General features: G+C 38.9%; 1 protein-coding gene across 1 annotated transcript; it reads left to right on the forward strand.

Moving 5' to 3' along the window:
- The first annotated feature begins 9,452 nt into the window (after positions 1-9,452).
- Positions 9,453-16,848, forward strand: LOC100888638 (annexin A7). The gene is made up of 6 exons (XM_003725731.3): positions 9,453-9,692; positions 10,825-10,920; positions 12,754-12,918; positions 13,720-13,912; positions 14,635-14,754; positions 15,702-16,848. Exons 1-6 carry the CDS (start codon positions 9,654-9,656, stop codon positions 15,746-15,748), a joined length of 660 nt encoding a protein of 219 aa, XP_003725779.2. The 5' UTR covers positions 9,453-9,653; the 3' UTR covers positions 15,749-16,848.

A 16,848-nucleotide genomic window follows, 5' to 3' on the forward strand; every position in this document is an offset into this window, starting at 1 on the left:
CTGCCAATATTTGGATATTTGGAGAGTATCCTGGACACTGCTTTTGGTAATCTACGTTTCAGTAGTGATTTATTGGCGATTTTCTTGGAAATGGACCTCTGAGTCCGCCTCAGGAGTATTCTTGATATCTTCCTAACTTTAGCCTTGGCTTTCTGTGTGGTTGTAGATGCCACGCCAACATAATCATCAGGGTTGTCGCTTTCCGAATCTGATTCAAACTCATTAATCATGTCACTGTGTTCATATTCCGATTCCGAGTCTGAATCTTGTAAATCTGTTAGCTCCTTTTCTTCCTCGGTATCTTCCAATGATGCCTTCACTTCCGCAGAGGCCTGTACAGCTGCTAAATTCCAAAGGGCATCTTTTATTTCCTCCTGCTGGGTAATAGCCTTTTCCACGTTTTCGATGAGCTTTTGTGGGTTATGAATGCCAAGTTCACGGCGGCTTTGAAACCTGTTGAAATTTTGTGCTTTCATTGCAACACACTTGATGAGCTTCTGGTCTGACTCTGATGATGCCATGCTGCATATCTGTTGCATTTCACTCTTGGTAAGATGGACTTTCTGCGATTGTTTGATATTGAGATGAGTGATTATCTTCTGGTAGTTGAAATTTGAGCAATGTTCTGCAACATACAACATTTTCTTTTTTCCTGCAGCAAACGCAACTAATGGAAGTTGCATACACAAACGTAAAGCTTTGTCCGTTTTATAAGTTGCTGATGATAGAGAGCAGTACAATTCTTTCAGTGGAACAATCCCAGAATGCTGAACCGTGTGTCCGATTTGTAGAATGGCAGAACACCTAGAACATGGTTGGAAGTGCTGATCATGGCAGGTTTGTCTTTTTTGGCTGATAAAGTCTTCTAGTGGAATATTTGTCAAAGCAGAGTATTACATGCCGTTCTTGCGTTTATACATCTGTGAAAGGGCTGTGTTATGCATATCAAATTGGCCCATACATCCAATGCCCTCATGTCCTTTAAGCATGGGCCCTACTGAAAAAGGTGGGCATCATCTTGCTTGTCAACTTTGCTATCATCTTGCTTGTCAACTTGGCTATCATCTTGCTTGTTAACTTGGCTATCATCTGGCTTGTCAACTTGGCTATCATCTTGCTTGTTAACTTGGCTATCATCTGGCTTGTCAACTTGGCTATCATCTTGCTGGTCATCTTGCTTGTCAACTTGGCTATCAACTTGGCTATCATCTTGCTTGTCAACTTGCTTGTCAACTTGGTTATCATCTTGCTGGTCATCTTGCTTGTCCACTTGGCTATCATCTTGCTTATCATCCCGGTCATCTTCTGTCAACACCTGCAACCCACCTCTAGCCAGCTTAGTAAGGATCTTCTCGGCGTCTTCGGGATCAGACTTTGGCGATTCACTTCCGATATCTCCTTCAGGAAGCAGATGGCCAGGATCAGGTGTTTCTATTGGCTCCACCGAATAGAAGTCTCTGTTACTATCACTACTCATCTCTGCCTCATCAAACACGTCAATACTACTATCGATGTCAGTGCTGCTGTCGACATGAGCACTCTGTGTTTCCACACATTGCCTTTGTCATTGTGCATTCTTCTTTCCACTCTTATTTCGTTTCCTGCTATTTCTTCTCTTCAGTAACTTGCTGCTGTGTTGCTGTATCTCCATCAACTCTATGTTTTCTCTTCTAATTTTCATCTTCAACTCTGACCCCTGATGCTCCAATGTGGCAGCCTCACAGAAGAGACTCGAGTTCACGGCTTTCTCTTTGGCCTTTTCTAAGTATTCGGCTTGTTTTTGCAGGCTGGAGATTGATTCATTCAGTTCTCTTGAGCGTTCATGACGTGCAGCTTTACAGGTGTACTTCTCAACTTCCTTCTCTTTTTGGTGTCTGCCAAATTTTTGGCTCCGAGTTTTTTTTCCGTGGGCATACTCATACCCCGAGTCATGCAGCGCCTTCCTTGCAGCTTGAAGTAGATTCCCTCTGTTTTGCAGGAGAGAAGGGTCCTCCTTAGCTAGGGCAAATGACATGGCATTTATTTTCTTACCATAGCAATTCACGGGTTTGCCATCCTTGCCGAAAATTTTCGACCTTTCTTCTATTTCTTTTTCCAATGCCTCGTTCGATTTAACCACAGGTGGCTCTTTGTTGATCTTCAAGCCATCTTTACCAAACATCAATGTTGTTTGAGATGTCCCATATGGTCTGGAGGAAGTAGAAGGCCTTGAAGGCGATGCCGACGTGGAGGGCCTCGAGGGGGATGAAGATGACGCTGATGGCCTTAAAGGGGGTGTGACTGTTGGAGGCGCAGATGATGTGAAATAAAGCTTTATCTTCTCTCTGTCCTCTAAAGGATGGTTTGGTTTATCCACAAACTCCTCAAAAAAATTGTCGTAGACCAGGATTCTCTTTACGGACGAGTTGGAAAGATACGTGCACGTCTGTCTCAACTCTGCTTCAACCTGATCAATGGTTGAAGCCATAACAGGTTTCTTGATCACCTCTTCATTGTCCAGAATGGCCATGGCAAGGACACGTGCCTGTGCTTCACTCATGTTGGTAGTATTCTGTAGTGAGAGAAAGATAGAAAGAAAACAAGAGAAACCAATGAGAAAGATATGGCGGAATTTTAAACAGCCTCACAAAGAAAACAGCCAACCCAAGTGGTGACATGCCCATCAGCACTGGTCAGCACTCAATTTGCTTTTTTTTTTATTATTATAATAAACCCTGGATGCCTCAAACTTGGAGTCATAAAACATTTGATACCCAGAATCACATATCGCAGCATTTCAAGTATGGATTGATAACTGTTAACATATCTTTACCACTATAGACATGATAGAGTTATTTGAATATCAATGTGTATGTTACACCTCTTTGCTATATGGTATTGGGCATGCATGCTGTAAGAATGTACATATGGTCTCCACAAAGTGGTGACATGCCCATCAGCACTGGTCAGCACTCAATTTGTTTTCTTTTAATTCAATTCATGAAGAAAAAAAAAATACAATATCATATTAATACAAATAAATATAATTCCATTCATTCATTCTTTTTTAAATATAAAATCTAAAGCATAATGGCCTTTATTTTTTTTTGTGGGGGGGGGGGGGGGGAGTAACAATTTTAACAATTTTCCTCCCTACATTCAACTTCAATTTGTTTTTGTTGCTATTACATGTATATCTTTCTTCTTATTATTTATTTGGCCATCAAAAGTACATGTATACATAATATAATCATCATCATCGCAATCGTCATCATCATCATCATCATCATCACAATCAACATCACCATCGTTTCCGTAATAATCATCATTTAATATCATCTAAGTTAGGACTCACCACTTGCCCTGACAACAAGAATGTTGAAATATCTGTTCTGAGGGGGTTTCACCTACACGATTCTAGCATCATCCCAGCCTATGAACAAGAGACTCGACATTCCATGGACTCTAGATGAAAAAAAAAAAAAAAAGTTATCACCACTATTAATAATTTCTAACAAAATTTGTAATTTTTAATGATTTTGTTACCGCGGCGAGTCACATGATCTCGCAAAAAAAAATGGGTGAATAGTAATTTAAAAGCTCTCATCTACTGTATACCACATTGTGAATTTCTGATCATTACTTTCTCGGCAAACTTCTTTCAAAGTGAATGCGTAACACCCACATTTTTAATACAGCCCCACAAATTGATTTTTGTGTTAGATTCTACAGGGAACTTGTTTCGCAAACAAATTTAGAGGGTTCTTGAGCTACCAATAAATCATATTCAATATTTCTGAAAATTTCAAAGAATAAGTGTTTCATCCAACTTCACCATTTGAAGGGGCGGGGGCATGGTATTTGAAACTTTGAAAATTTAGAACCACCCTACTGCACATTCTGAATGATCAATCTATATCACAGTTTTATAATTGAATTAACAATGAGGCATTGAGTACAAATTATTCAAGTTCTTGTAAGCATCACAGGAGGATGAACTGATGGACAGGCACTAAAGTGATCCCCGAGTCCTCATCCATCTTGACAGGCTAGACCCTTAACTCACCATTTTGGGGAGAAGTTGCAAGTCCCTATTCCAGAGATGTCACTGGGTAGCTTCAAGGGGTGAAGGGTTTCACCAGCATGATTCCAGCATCAAGAGACTCGGACACTCCGCTGCCTCTAAATTTGGAATAACAGAAATAAGTAAAACACTTAATGATCACCACCGTTGACACATCCACCCATCAGCATCATAGCAAACTTCTATCATCAACAACATTCCCCACTATCATCATCAATAATACGATCATCACAATCAAAACATAGTAAGGTGACAAGAAATTTGATTTTAATAATAATAATAATAATAATAGTGGGTTCTTGTATAGTCAGTCTTTTTTCTTTGTACTTTCACTTATGAAAGTTTAAGTTGCAAAATATTAGGATTTACGATCAAAGTTCGATGTTTTCTTTGGTTGTGATCAATTACATTTTCTTGAGTAATTGTAATGTAACTGGTAATTCAAATTTCCACGGCCAAGTAAATTGGTAATTGTAATTGTAATTGAGAAAAAAAACCCTGGCATTACCAATTACTTTCAATTACATTTCAATAACTCTGTTATTTTATCTGCAATCTGACCAATTGACTGTTTAGAATCAAGAAATTATGAAGATGACTCATGAGGTAAAATGATGAGGACTAAATACTCTTAAACGCAATATTTTTATGATTTTGTGCGAATTCAGCATAAATTCACGCCGTTTTAGTTCATTTTTGTCATTTTCACGATCATGGTGAAAGTAATTGGTAGGCCTAATTGTAATTGTATTTGACAAAAGTATTTGGTAATTGTAATGGAATGCTAAAGTAATTGTGATTTGATTGACTTTTTGAAAGTGTCGTATTGAAAAAGTAATTGATCACAACCCTGGTCGTTGACTACCCACCGTGACTCATATTGGCTTGGTGCATGGTGACCAGTAGGAAAAAAAAAAATTCTTTCCAGCTTGACCAGGCATTTCCATTTTCCAAAATTGCATGGTATCATTCTCTTTCATCACCACCAAGATCACGTTCATCATCATCATCCTCTTCAAATATTGTCAGCCTCATATTAAAAAAGGATGACATCCAGGAGTTAGTGCAGTTTCCGAACCGAAGTGAAAATTCACAAATTGTGCCTAGATCTACAGAAGCGAAACTATTTTCACTGATTTGGACGATTCCAATCGTACATGTATAAAGCAGAATTGTCCTGTATGACAATGCTGCTTTATAGATTTGCATGACTTGGCTATATATGGCCGATGAATCCCGCACGCAAGCAGCCTTGTCCTGTAATAAAGTTGCTGTATAGGCCGCGGAAGTGCTTGTTTTTTTTTCTCGCAAAGCCAGTGTATTCAAGATATGGCCGCCCGACGCCCCCCTTTTTTCCCTCTAGCTCTCTTTTTACCAATTAAAAATGTCTCATTTTGTTGCCATGGTACTGTGAAAATGATGCCGATTGTGCCGAGCCGAAGATAATATTTTTTTTCTGTTTACTTTAATTCTGCCTCTGCCAGTATTCTATTTTTTGCGAAAATGTTATTTAAGCGTAAAGCTGTGCTATTAGTATTGATTCTCAACATTTCAAACACCACTGTGTAAAACTCAACCAATTTCACTAAAAATCGATACTTTAGTGACAATCAATAAGATCTAAATAGCAGTAATATACATTTTTTAACTTTCCGATGTTAGAAAGAATAATTTAAAAAATCAAATTGTGAGTCCACTGTTGAACTTGCCGATCAGCCGCATCGGCATGATTGTGTGCATCTCTGTGTTATGAGTGTATTGACTATTCATGTATTTAAATGCTGCCTATTAACGCGTAGTGCAGTGTTACTGTTAGAGGTCAATATGCATTAGCGTTGACTCTCCATATGCTTTGCTGGAGTGTATTATTATTATTACAGCTTAAAAAATGTAATATTTGAAGTTTGAAATCCTTAGACATGGGTCCATTTTTGACAAAAAATCCTTAGACATGGGTACCTATTTCAGCAAAAGGACCCTTGGATGTGGGTATGGGTTCTGAGGTCTCAGCCGCACACCCCCGTCCGACTATAATCTGAGTACCCCCCCCCCCCCCCCCCCCCCCGGGCCGGGAATGAAACGTTCACGCATCAAATCGCATGCCTCGCATACTCACGTGCAAGCAGTCACGGATGCGACTGCTGTTAAATTTGATCAAAAAACGAACGGACAATACAGCATAAAATTGTCTCTAGCATCCACATTTCAGATTTTTTTTAAAGAATATGTTCCACGAAATGATTCTTGAAACATCAAATAAAGTACTCACCTGTGAAACACGGAGATTTCTGCGGTTCTACGTAATAAATCTTGGTCTTTCGGAAAACTATAGACGAATCATATCGATGCTACAGCCCTCGGAAGTTTAACGAGTCTAGTCATTGTGGAAAATTTCCGAAACTCGGTGCCATCAACCAAAATCCCGAATCGCGCGGTTTACATAGAGATCGTACAGTGCGTTTGGAGCGTCAAGAGAAAGTGTTACGTGACTTAAAGGCCTACATATAACATATTCGACAAGTTAGAGATTGTCTTTTGCGCGGCGCCGGTGGCTGCATACAACGCGAACGCTAGCGGAAAACGGTCCGTCACATGGTCGTCAGTCATTATCACGAAAAGGTGCGTCAGAAGTGTTTCTCAAATGTGCGTCATTGGCTAGTCATTTTCATGAAATGGTGTGTCATATGTTTGACTCAAATGTGCGTCGATGGAATGTAATGGTGTGTCACTTTCTGTGACGGAAGGTGCGTCATGGTATCAAAATGTACGACTCACATCGGTACAATGACGCACCATTCCCGGGGGTCAAGAGGTGCGTCTTACAAATGACAAGTGCATAAGCATATAGGGCTTTGCTGTGTATGCATTTTTTTTTTGTTAAAAAATTTGGCTGTTGATTTCAATTTGTTTCCTATTTTTATTTAGATTTTAGTTTTACATCTATTCTTACATATCTTGTAATCTTTCCTACAACAATATAATGTACAGCTTGGAAGCATCCATTTCTCGGTTTATGACCTAGCACAATTTGTTTCTTTGTTTGGAGGAGATACATCTTCATGTTTACTCATATAGTGTAACCCTAATTAGTAAACAGCCTCTTAGGAGACTGCATGCATCAGGAACCTCCTGTCTATGACAACACATTTCTTGTCCCTAAGAAGTTTCTAAGATACATGTACATGTTTAAATTGTAGTCAATAAAGGTTGAATGGATGTTGACAATGATATAGAATTCATTTAAACCTCCATATCAATAATATTTGTGGTTGTAGAGGTAAATGTATGTGTACTCCAGTAGAAATATACTTCACGTATTATTCTTTATCTCATTGAACATTACCTTTTCTACTTTCCCCCTTGTTAATATATTAAATCCTTCAGATGTCTTTTCTTATGTAGTAAAACAAAATAATAAAAAAACAAATTCACTTCTTTCATGCCTATTTATATATGTATAAATGTCAAATAGAAACTTTAGAGGTAACCCAAACATATTTGTGAATGTCCTTTTAACACAGATTGGACTCTGTGCATAAATAAAAAACTAAGAAAGAGATGTAAAGTCATTTTGAAGAGCTTGTCTCTATTCAATGTATGAACATATAATAGATGTCACATGTGTTGAATACATTTATACATTAGGTGGAAGCTTACCGGTACGTCTTGTCAAGAATTGATGATATCCTTCTTAGTATGATTCAAAAGTGTCCTAAAATCTTTTAATTTAAATACTCTATCTGAGAAGGATGATCAAGTACACTGTTGATCAATGTAAAAGTTGTGTACATTTACAAGTAATACTGTCTTGGATTCACTGCATCATATACTAAATCCAAGACAGTTTTACTTGTAAATGTACATGTATATGTATGTATATATTTCATTGGGATTGAATCGTAAATATTTTCAATTTGTATATATATTTCTTTACACTGTTATTCATATATGTGAGTTGATGTATACAATAAAATGAAAGAAATATATCTTATGTTTACATTAGCCATGTTTTGTAATGTGTAATGTTGTTCCGCTAGTTTGCCTCAGATTAACTAGGTTTGCAAATTAAATAGTAATTGCCCCTCCCCCCCCCCCTCTCCCCCACCCCTGCCCCAGTAAATACTTTTGTAAAAATCATTTAATCAGTAGGTAAAGTTCATGTTTCCTTCATCCAAAATGACATTAGATTCCATGAAATATCCAAGCCTCAATAAAAATCCTCTATAAGTTGTTGAGGATTTGAGAGCATTGCATTTTTCCCCTCTGAAAACACATCTTTTCTAATTTGTTGTAATATTCCTGTCTGCCTGTAATTAATGTAAGCTTTGTATGATAGTGTTCTCTCTTTTTTGTGTGACTTTTTCTTGTTGATGCCCTTTGGATATATTAAATGAAAAGGCGCTGTATAACGGAATATATTATTTTTAATATTGCACTTTTATATACCCTTTTCAATTACAGCATAGAGTATATCCTGTCTATAAAAGTATTAACAACCGCTAGACAGGTGGCCTTTCTATTGCATTAGAACATTCTTGGGAAATTTATATTTGTTCTGGCAGTTCTGCTAGAGCATGTCAAATATATATGATAGCTCGATCTCATAATCATTATCTAATAGGATATCATATTTTGTGTGATGTCATCCACAATTGCAGGCAACAAGTTGGTGTTAAAAATTAGGAAGACGAAAAAGATCATTTCTTTTGAAATGATTATATGCATGAAATGCGTGTTTTGAGACTTTACTTAATTGCAAGAGAAAGAATTAACTTTCATTCAACTGCATGCAATGGACATGAGGATGTCGTGTGTGCCAACGGCCGCGGCCACGCCCTCGACCCCGCCCCTCCTTATTTTGTTCGTGACATTAATTGTCATATCAGTGGAGAAGTGTTCATTGCAACATCATGCAACTGTATCATTTGTCATTTCCTGACATTAAATTGTTTTTGTCGAAATTCGTATTTTGTCACATGACTAGTATTTTCAAAGAAATACGTCATTTTTACAAAGCGCGTCATTTGATCATTGGCTCTAGACCAGAATAAATAGTACGTCATTGGTGTCGGGATATGTTGATGTTGTTGTTGTTGTTTTTGTTTTAAGCCTTTTCACGCCGCAAGTAGTTGTTCATTTTAGTCTTCATATTTAACTTTTATAGAACAATGACACAACAAATAAACCATACACTTTGAAAAATGCTTCCTACTTACATATGTATAATAGAAAGAAAAGCTTATAAAATTTGCAACTTTCAATTTGATCTATAATTCATTGGGAAAAGAATTGTAAGAAAAAGAACGAATTGCAGTATCATGTAACAGACTACGACACGTTTAACGTTCTACTAGTACGTGTATACGGTACCGGTACGGATCTTATTAGAGAACTACAACAATAAGGAAGGTGTGTGCGCTGTGCTGAGCTGAGCTGACTGTATGTTGCTTCGTGTTTCGATCAATATTCATAAATATTCGATCAATTAAATCTGCCTACGTGTTAGAGCGGAACAAAGTGATTAGACATATTTAAATTTAAAGGCATTTTAAAGTTTTTTTTAGATCAGTCGACTATTAACGGCGAAATAATGGCCCATCATCACCGACAAGAGAACCGTGCGTTACGGGTGAGTACCGAAAATGACGGGGAAACTTCCCCATGAGCTGTCCGACACTTGGCCTCCTCTGCTAGGCCAGCGCGCGACGCTTGGCCGGTCCGTGGCCGTGGGGTGTTGGCAAATTTTCTGAGCTCGGGCCTCATTAGACCGAATTTTCCGTCTCTTTCGTTCGTTAGCCTCTTATTGGGGTAGGGTCGGCTCTCTCTTTAGAGACGGAAGCCGTTTATACACATGTCCTTGCTAACGCCACGGCCAGTTCTGGTCGTAGCATTTTGCCCCCAAAATCCCCCAAAATGTCATTTTACCTCGAGCATGTTATATTGTAAATTAGGCCTAGGCTATAATAAATCAGTTCCACTTACCAACTTGACTGAAATAATCAGTTTAATAGTCCCTTTTTAGGAAATTATGGGTCAAAATCGGAATCCATTTTGAAAAATTTTCAAAATGGATTCCGATTTTGACCCATAATTTCCTAAAAAGGGACTATTAAACTGATTATTTCAGTCAAGTTGGTAAGTGGAACTGATTTATTATAGCCTAGGCCTAATTTACAATATAACATGCTCGAGGTAAAATGACATTTTGGGGGATTTTGGGGGCAAAATGCTACGACCAGAACTGGCCGTGGCGTTAGCAAGGACATGTGTATAAACGGCTTCCGTCTCTAAAGAGAGAGCCGACCCTACCCCAATAAGAGGCTAACGAACGAAAGAGACGGAAAATTCGGTCTAGGGCCTCATCGGCTCTGATTTTAGTTTTCGAACTAGAAGCTTTTACTTGAGACTTATTTTTATGACATTCTGTATAGTAGGGACGTGTGGACTGAGCTTGTGCTTATTGTGGGCTTGGTGATTTATGAATATGAATATATGAATATGAAAATGAAATATATTATTGATGTTGTTCCATCATCACTAAAACTAAAGCATGTAGATCTAGGTCTAGATCTAAGTTTAACTTAATCTAAGGGCGAAAAAGAGGGGTGCGGTTAATACACGAGGGCGGTTTATACAACGTTAATTACGGTACAAACTGCCACTCCCTGCCTATAATACAATCATCAGTGCAGTGGGGTGTTCTGCACTTGTTCCAAATCAACAATATTTACTTTTCTTTCTGTGTTTGATTGTTTTAATAGCAAGAGGCCAGACAGGAGAGGAAAGAAGAAAGACTGCATGACAGAGCAACCAATCAGCTACTCAAAGGCAACGTTGGCAGAGCAATGCGTCTTGAGGTGAGAAGAGTGAGAACAGCGCCAGAGGTCAATACGCATCACCATCAGCATTGACTCTCTAATGCTTTGCTGGAGTGCCCCGCCCCCATACCCTGTGGGGTCACTTTCTTGCAGTCCACTACCAATTTTAGGCAACTACCCACAACAAACTTACCGTATTTGCTGGCGATAAGGCCGCACCGCCGCATAGGCCGCACCCCCAACTTTGACATTTCGTAGAGAAAAAATAAATAAAGGGGAAAAAAAAAACGGACCAAAGAAAATAATCGTAATTTTCCTGTAGAACTCTAAAAAAATGATCATAATTTAGCCAATCTTCATCGATTTTTAAGCTTGTACTGTATTGCAGGCAGATTAGCACATTCATGGGACACCAGTGGGCGCTTCGCATGCATACAGAAACCTGAACGGCCATCTTAAGCTTGCATGCAGTGAGTCGGCACTAATATAATCCTGCCACATCCAAGCTGTGGCCATGGATATCGCAGTGTGGAAGGATGTATCATTTTTATAATGTTATCCGGTCTTACCCCTATCGTACCGTCAAATGGAGAAAATAAACAAACTTTTGTATTGTTATTAGAGATCTACCGAGGTTAGTTTGTCGCTTTAATTAATTATATAGTCTCAATTATAATTCAGAATTATCTTACTGAAAAGTTAAGAGCACTGACGATGATCTCGATCGCTAGCCCGCCAGCTTCCCAAGACGAACGTTTCGAGTCCCGGTAAAACTGCGCGCTGTGAATCTCCGAAGGTGCGTTGGTTTTGTTAGCAACTCCCACCCCCCCTAGCTCCCCACCACAGAGTGTGTGAGCGAGGTATGATTTTGGTAACATACCCGTGCCCGTTACTTATCAGCTGTCGAATGTCTAAGGACATTTTTACAAATACGATTTTTAGTACGAGTATCTGGTCAGTTTTCTTCTTATTTCTTTGGTTGCACAACGATTAAAAAGATAACTTCTTCAAATTTGCTGCTGACGTGGTTCAGACTAGATCTAGATCTTGTCCGATGTGTTTTGGTTTTCAAGTCAATTTTGTTAATATATTTTTTTGTATGAAGTTGCCTACAAATAATGGACGTGCTGTTTTGACTTGCGATTTTCACTCTTTCGGCGTAAAGGCCGCACCCGGACTTATTGATATTTTCTCTTCCAAAAATACTGCGGCCTTTATGCCAGCAAATACGGTAACCTCCTTCGAAAAATTCGCCCCTGTACAAGTATTCATACAGGCAGGTTGGAAAGTTAGCTCTAGACAACCCTGTGGCCCCATGCTGTAAGAAAAATATAACCCAAGTCTTTTTTCTTCTAATTCAGATCAAGCTGATGCTAGTTCTAAGGCATGAGTAACAGAGTGGTAAACTTTGATCTGAGTCAAACTTCCTTGTTAAATTCAGCAATAGACCAAGTGTAAACCCAGCATCAAGCTTAAATGGTGTTGGAATACAGGCCAAAGAGATGACTCCTTGTCAATGTGACCCCTGCTTTGAGAGGGGGGGGGGGTAGGATTGTATACTGTGGCTTTGCTGTCCTGTCCAAAGATTATATCCAAACCATTTATGATTTTCAGGCTTTGGTTTTAAATGGAAGAGCATCATCTATTTTGGTTTATCTCTGTCTTGGAATTTTGATGCTGCTATGCTATTAAACTTCCATTTGGTGAGTAACATACAGATAATTATAGGAGAACAAATCACGTAACACCCTGACAACTAGCTCACAGTCAAACACTTTGGTTGTCTTTCAAACTATTTAACCTTTTACCCAGCACTTATTGATACTGAAATGACATTTCTGGACTAATTTTGTAAAAAATTTCTCTTTGAAGAACAAAGCCAACCAGGCTCATCATCGCGGAGTAGCGGCAGGAGCAAGGGCCGACGCCCATCATGCTGCAGGCCATCATCATGGCCCCGGCCACCACCATGGCCACCCTCACCACCCTCACCATCCCCCCCACTTCGGCGGAGGTCCTCATGTGACAGTGATCCATGTAAGAGTTTTTCCGTTTGATCATTACACTTAAATCCTAACCAAGTGACTTAAAGCCACACTGCACTGACTACTTATAGCTACCTGCACCCTCTATAAATCAAACAATGCGTAATCTGTGCCTGTTGGTCCCCCATGATCCTCTTTTTCTTATGTTAATTGTGATCTGAGTTGATGAGATAGCCACCTGTCAGTGACCTTTCTGGGTGGTCTAATCCCTCCTAGCCAAACTAGTGCAGATGGGCTTTAAATCCTAACCAAGTGATTGGTCAAATGAAATCACATTTAATTCATTTATTTAGTCCACATGTCAGAAACAAAATGCAATTGTTCCTGTATTATCTATTAAAGGATGTTACTTATGAAATTCCCCAGCTTTGTGCTTCTAAAGGCACATGTAGCAGTGCTTATACTGTATCTGAGCTAAAACATGCACATGCACAGTGATGTGGGCGCAGAGGTAAATTTGCGGATTCTTTTGAAATCATGATGATCATGCACTTGACAATAATGGATGTCTTTTACAGCTTTAAAACAGGACTTTTGCGCAATTAATGTCATATCACTTCTACCTTGAGCAACATGTGAGGGCTCACATGCCTCTGGGTAATAGTGTTGAATTTCACTTTTGTGAGCCATGGCCTACCCAGTGCTCCCTCCCTTTTCCTCTTGTATTGTTTATATATGTATGTATTGCATGATCTGTCAAAATGTCATTGTATTGTGCTTTTATGATTGTTCTAATAAATAATAATAATAATAATAACGATGTCCTAATAATGTGCACCTTCTTTCATTCTAGCAACATGCGCCTCCTGCCGCTCCACCTGTCAATTACCCCACAGGGACCCATGCTCCACCCCCAGCAACCAACCCAGGATACCCATCCGCTGCCCCAGGGTATGCTCCGGCTCCTGGCTACCCAGCAGCTCCTGCACCAGGCTACCCACCAGCTCAGGCTCCTGGTTATCCTGGGGCTCCAGCTCCTGCTCCAGGTGAGTGGCAACATGAACTGTAATGTCAGAATATGCTTCAGGGTACCTATCACCTGTGACACCTGGGGGGTGTTTCACAAAGACTAAGATCGACTTGCTGATCGACCGTTTTCTCTAACCACTATGATCTTTAGATAATATTTTTATGCCTCCGTTACGAAGTAGCCGGTTGTCCGTCCGTCCATCCGTACGTACGTACGTCCCGTTCTCGTGATTGCGTTATCTGAAGAACCGATTGATGGATTCCTGCCAAACTTAGGTCATGTATGTTACTTGCAGTCAATCTCAGTCTTTGTGAAACACCCCCCCCCCCCCCCCCCCCATGTTATTGTAGAGCTCTGGCTTCAGATTTATGAGTTTTTTGATCGGCAGAGCTCCCAACCTGGGCCTTCAAACTTATATCATAAAACATAGGCTCCTCTCTCATTACTGACAAAAAAAAATTTCTTCCTGATTTTGTCTTCCTAGTTTCCTAGTTTTGCTGTCAAGTGTTAGCAGGCATAGATTGCTATGTGTAGTTCGTAGTCCCAAGAAACTCTTGCCTCAGGTTACCTTGGCCTTGGGGCACTGTCTTCAGCTACGGATAATTCAGGATATCTCCTTTGATGTCAGAATAAGGGATTTGACACATGCTTCCTCATTACGGCACTTGTTATATTCGTAGTGGCCTTTAGAATGATCAGTTATATTGCTTTTTTTCTTTTAATACCTCTGCTCTCTAGGCTACCCAGCAGCACCTGCATATGGATACCCCCCAGCTCCTGCTCAAGGTGGTTATCCTCCAGCTCCAGCCCCTGGAGCCTACCCACCCACTCAGGGGTACCCAGGAGCAGCGCCTCCAGGTGAGACTAGTGTCCGAGAGCTCTATGACCATGCCTCTGACAAATCATTACCTCTTTTATTATTTCATTAGAGTACAAGTCCACTCCAAAAATAACTTACTTTCAATAGGAGCAGAGAAATCAGACAAACCAATGAAAAAAAGTTTGAGCAAAATCGGATAACTAATAAGAAAGTTATGAATTTTTGATGACATGAAAAACTTTGGAAATCACTAGACAAATTGATTTTTCTGCTTCTATTTAAAGTGAGTTATTTTTGGAGTGGACATGCCCTTTAAAGACATGTAATTATGGTTTCTAATGGAAAATTTGAAAGCATTCGGCTATTTACCCAATACTAGGGACCCGTTTCACAAAGCATTTTTTCAATGACAGATCACAAAATTCAGTGACAAATCTGTTGATAACCAATCAGAAACAAGGATTTCACTATCTTGTAACAGATAAATTGTTTGTCACTGATGACAAGTTTTGTGAAATGGGGCCAGATGTTATCAATCACCCAGAGTGAGTGAGAGTGGACTTTAATTTCACGAATGACCCGTAAATCGTCAAATATTCTGAATCCGAAAGAGACAGAAAACTTTCAAAATGTCGTACAGGAAATAGGTGGGACTCAAGTTTTGCTGCTGCTGTGTGTGAAATTTGGAGACACAATAATTAGTAAATTCCATGGTAATTTTACCAAATCAGGTGTATGCAAAAAGTAGCACATACATGAAATAAATGAGAACATGTCTCTAAAATTTATATTTCCTACACCTACATTCCTAAACATGACTACGTCTTAAAGCTGTGAAGTTGCCAAAATTGCTGGAGATTTCATGCACTGTGATATTTGTAATTTCAAGTCTGTATTGATAATTCTCAATCAGATTTCTACAATAAACCCTATGTTTTCTTTCTTTTCCCCTTTTTTTTGTTTAAATACAATTTTCTTTCAACAGCTTATCCTACTGGTGGCAGTGCATACCCTAATCCCTACGCCAAGTAAGTTTGAAACATCCAACTGGAGCGGGACAATTCTCATTTTGCGCTACCTGGTATTCCATTGTAGATCAATGGTCCTACACACAAATTCGGAAAGAAAGGGTAAAGCGAAGGGGCTAATATAATCTTTTACAACAAAAGAGGCTAATATGAACTTTTACAACAAAAGAGACTAACTGGTATCGTTGTGTGATGCTGAATTTTTTAAAATCTTTCTAGACGCTGCATTCCAAATACTTTAGTCAAATTGGCTGCGGTATTTTTTTGTAGAATGTCGAAAATATGCACAAAAGAGTAGTCATAAGTTATAGATTACAGGAGTGGAAAGGGAATTAAGAAATAAGAGAAGACAAAGGTTCATACCCCCCTCTCAACCCTCATGTACTGAATGGCATGTTAGAGAAAGGAAAATGGAGTACTCTATATTGCAGTTTAGTTGATAAAGCAGTGGTAGCTGTTACAATGACGTTGTATTTTCTGCATCATCATTATTAGTGAAACATAGAAGTGTAAGTGGTGACAAAAGAAAGGTAACACAAGGATGTAACAGAAATAATAGGAAATGTAACTGGGGATACATGAAAGGAATAAGAAATGGTCACAAAAAGAGTTGTATACAAATAATGAATTATATTCCTATGGCTTTAACAACATTTTTTATTTTTCTTTATATTCTTGAAACATTATTCTTTAAACAAAAAAAAGAGTGAATGAATTGTACTTATATAGCCTATACCTTGTTTTTAACCCGTTCTCGTACGTACATTGAATTCGCTGCGTCTGTCTTTGATGGTAAAACTAATCTTCATCATACTGGCTGAAACCGAAAAAAGATAGAGACTCATTGTTGGTAAAAACAAAAACACAGAAATTGAAAATTTTACTATAAATAATGTTTGTACGTGTATGTGGATTGTTTGTGATAATCTGCTCAATTCTTTACAATGTACAGTTGCAGCATACTTTTGCATGAATACAGTTATTGTGGATAGTTTGCAGCTTACTGTGGCCACTGGCCAGGTCTACTGCGACATAACACAATTTTGGTAGCCAAATTATCCAAGATTGTAGTACTCAGGGGTGATAGTGAGCACTAAAAAAAAA

Source organism: Strongylocentrotus purpuratus, unplaced genomic scaffold, assembly GCF_000002235.5.
Source record: "Strongylocentrotus purpuratus isolate Spur 01 unplaced genomic scaffold, Spur_5.0 spur5_contig_861, whole genome shotgun sequence".
Lineage (NCBI taxonomy): Eukaryota > Metazoa > Echinodermata > Echinoidea > Camarodonta > Strongylocentrotidae > Strongylocentrotus > Strongylocentrotus purpuratus.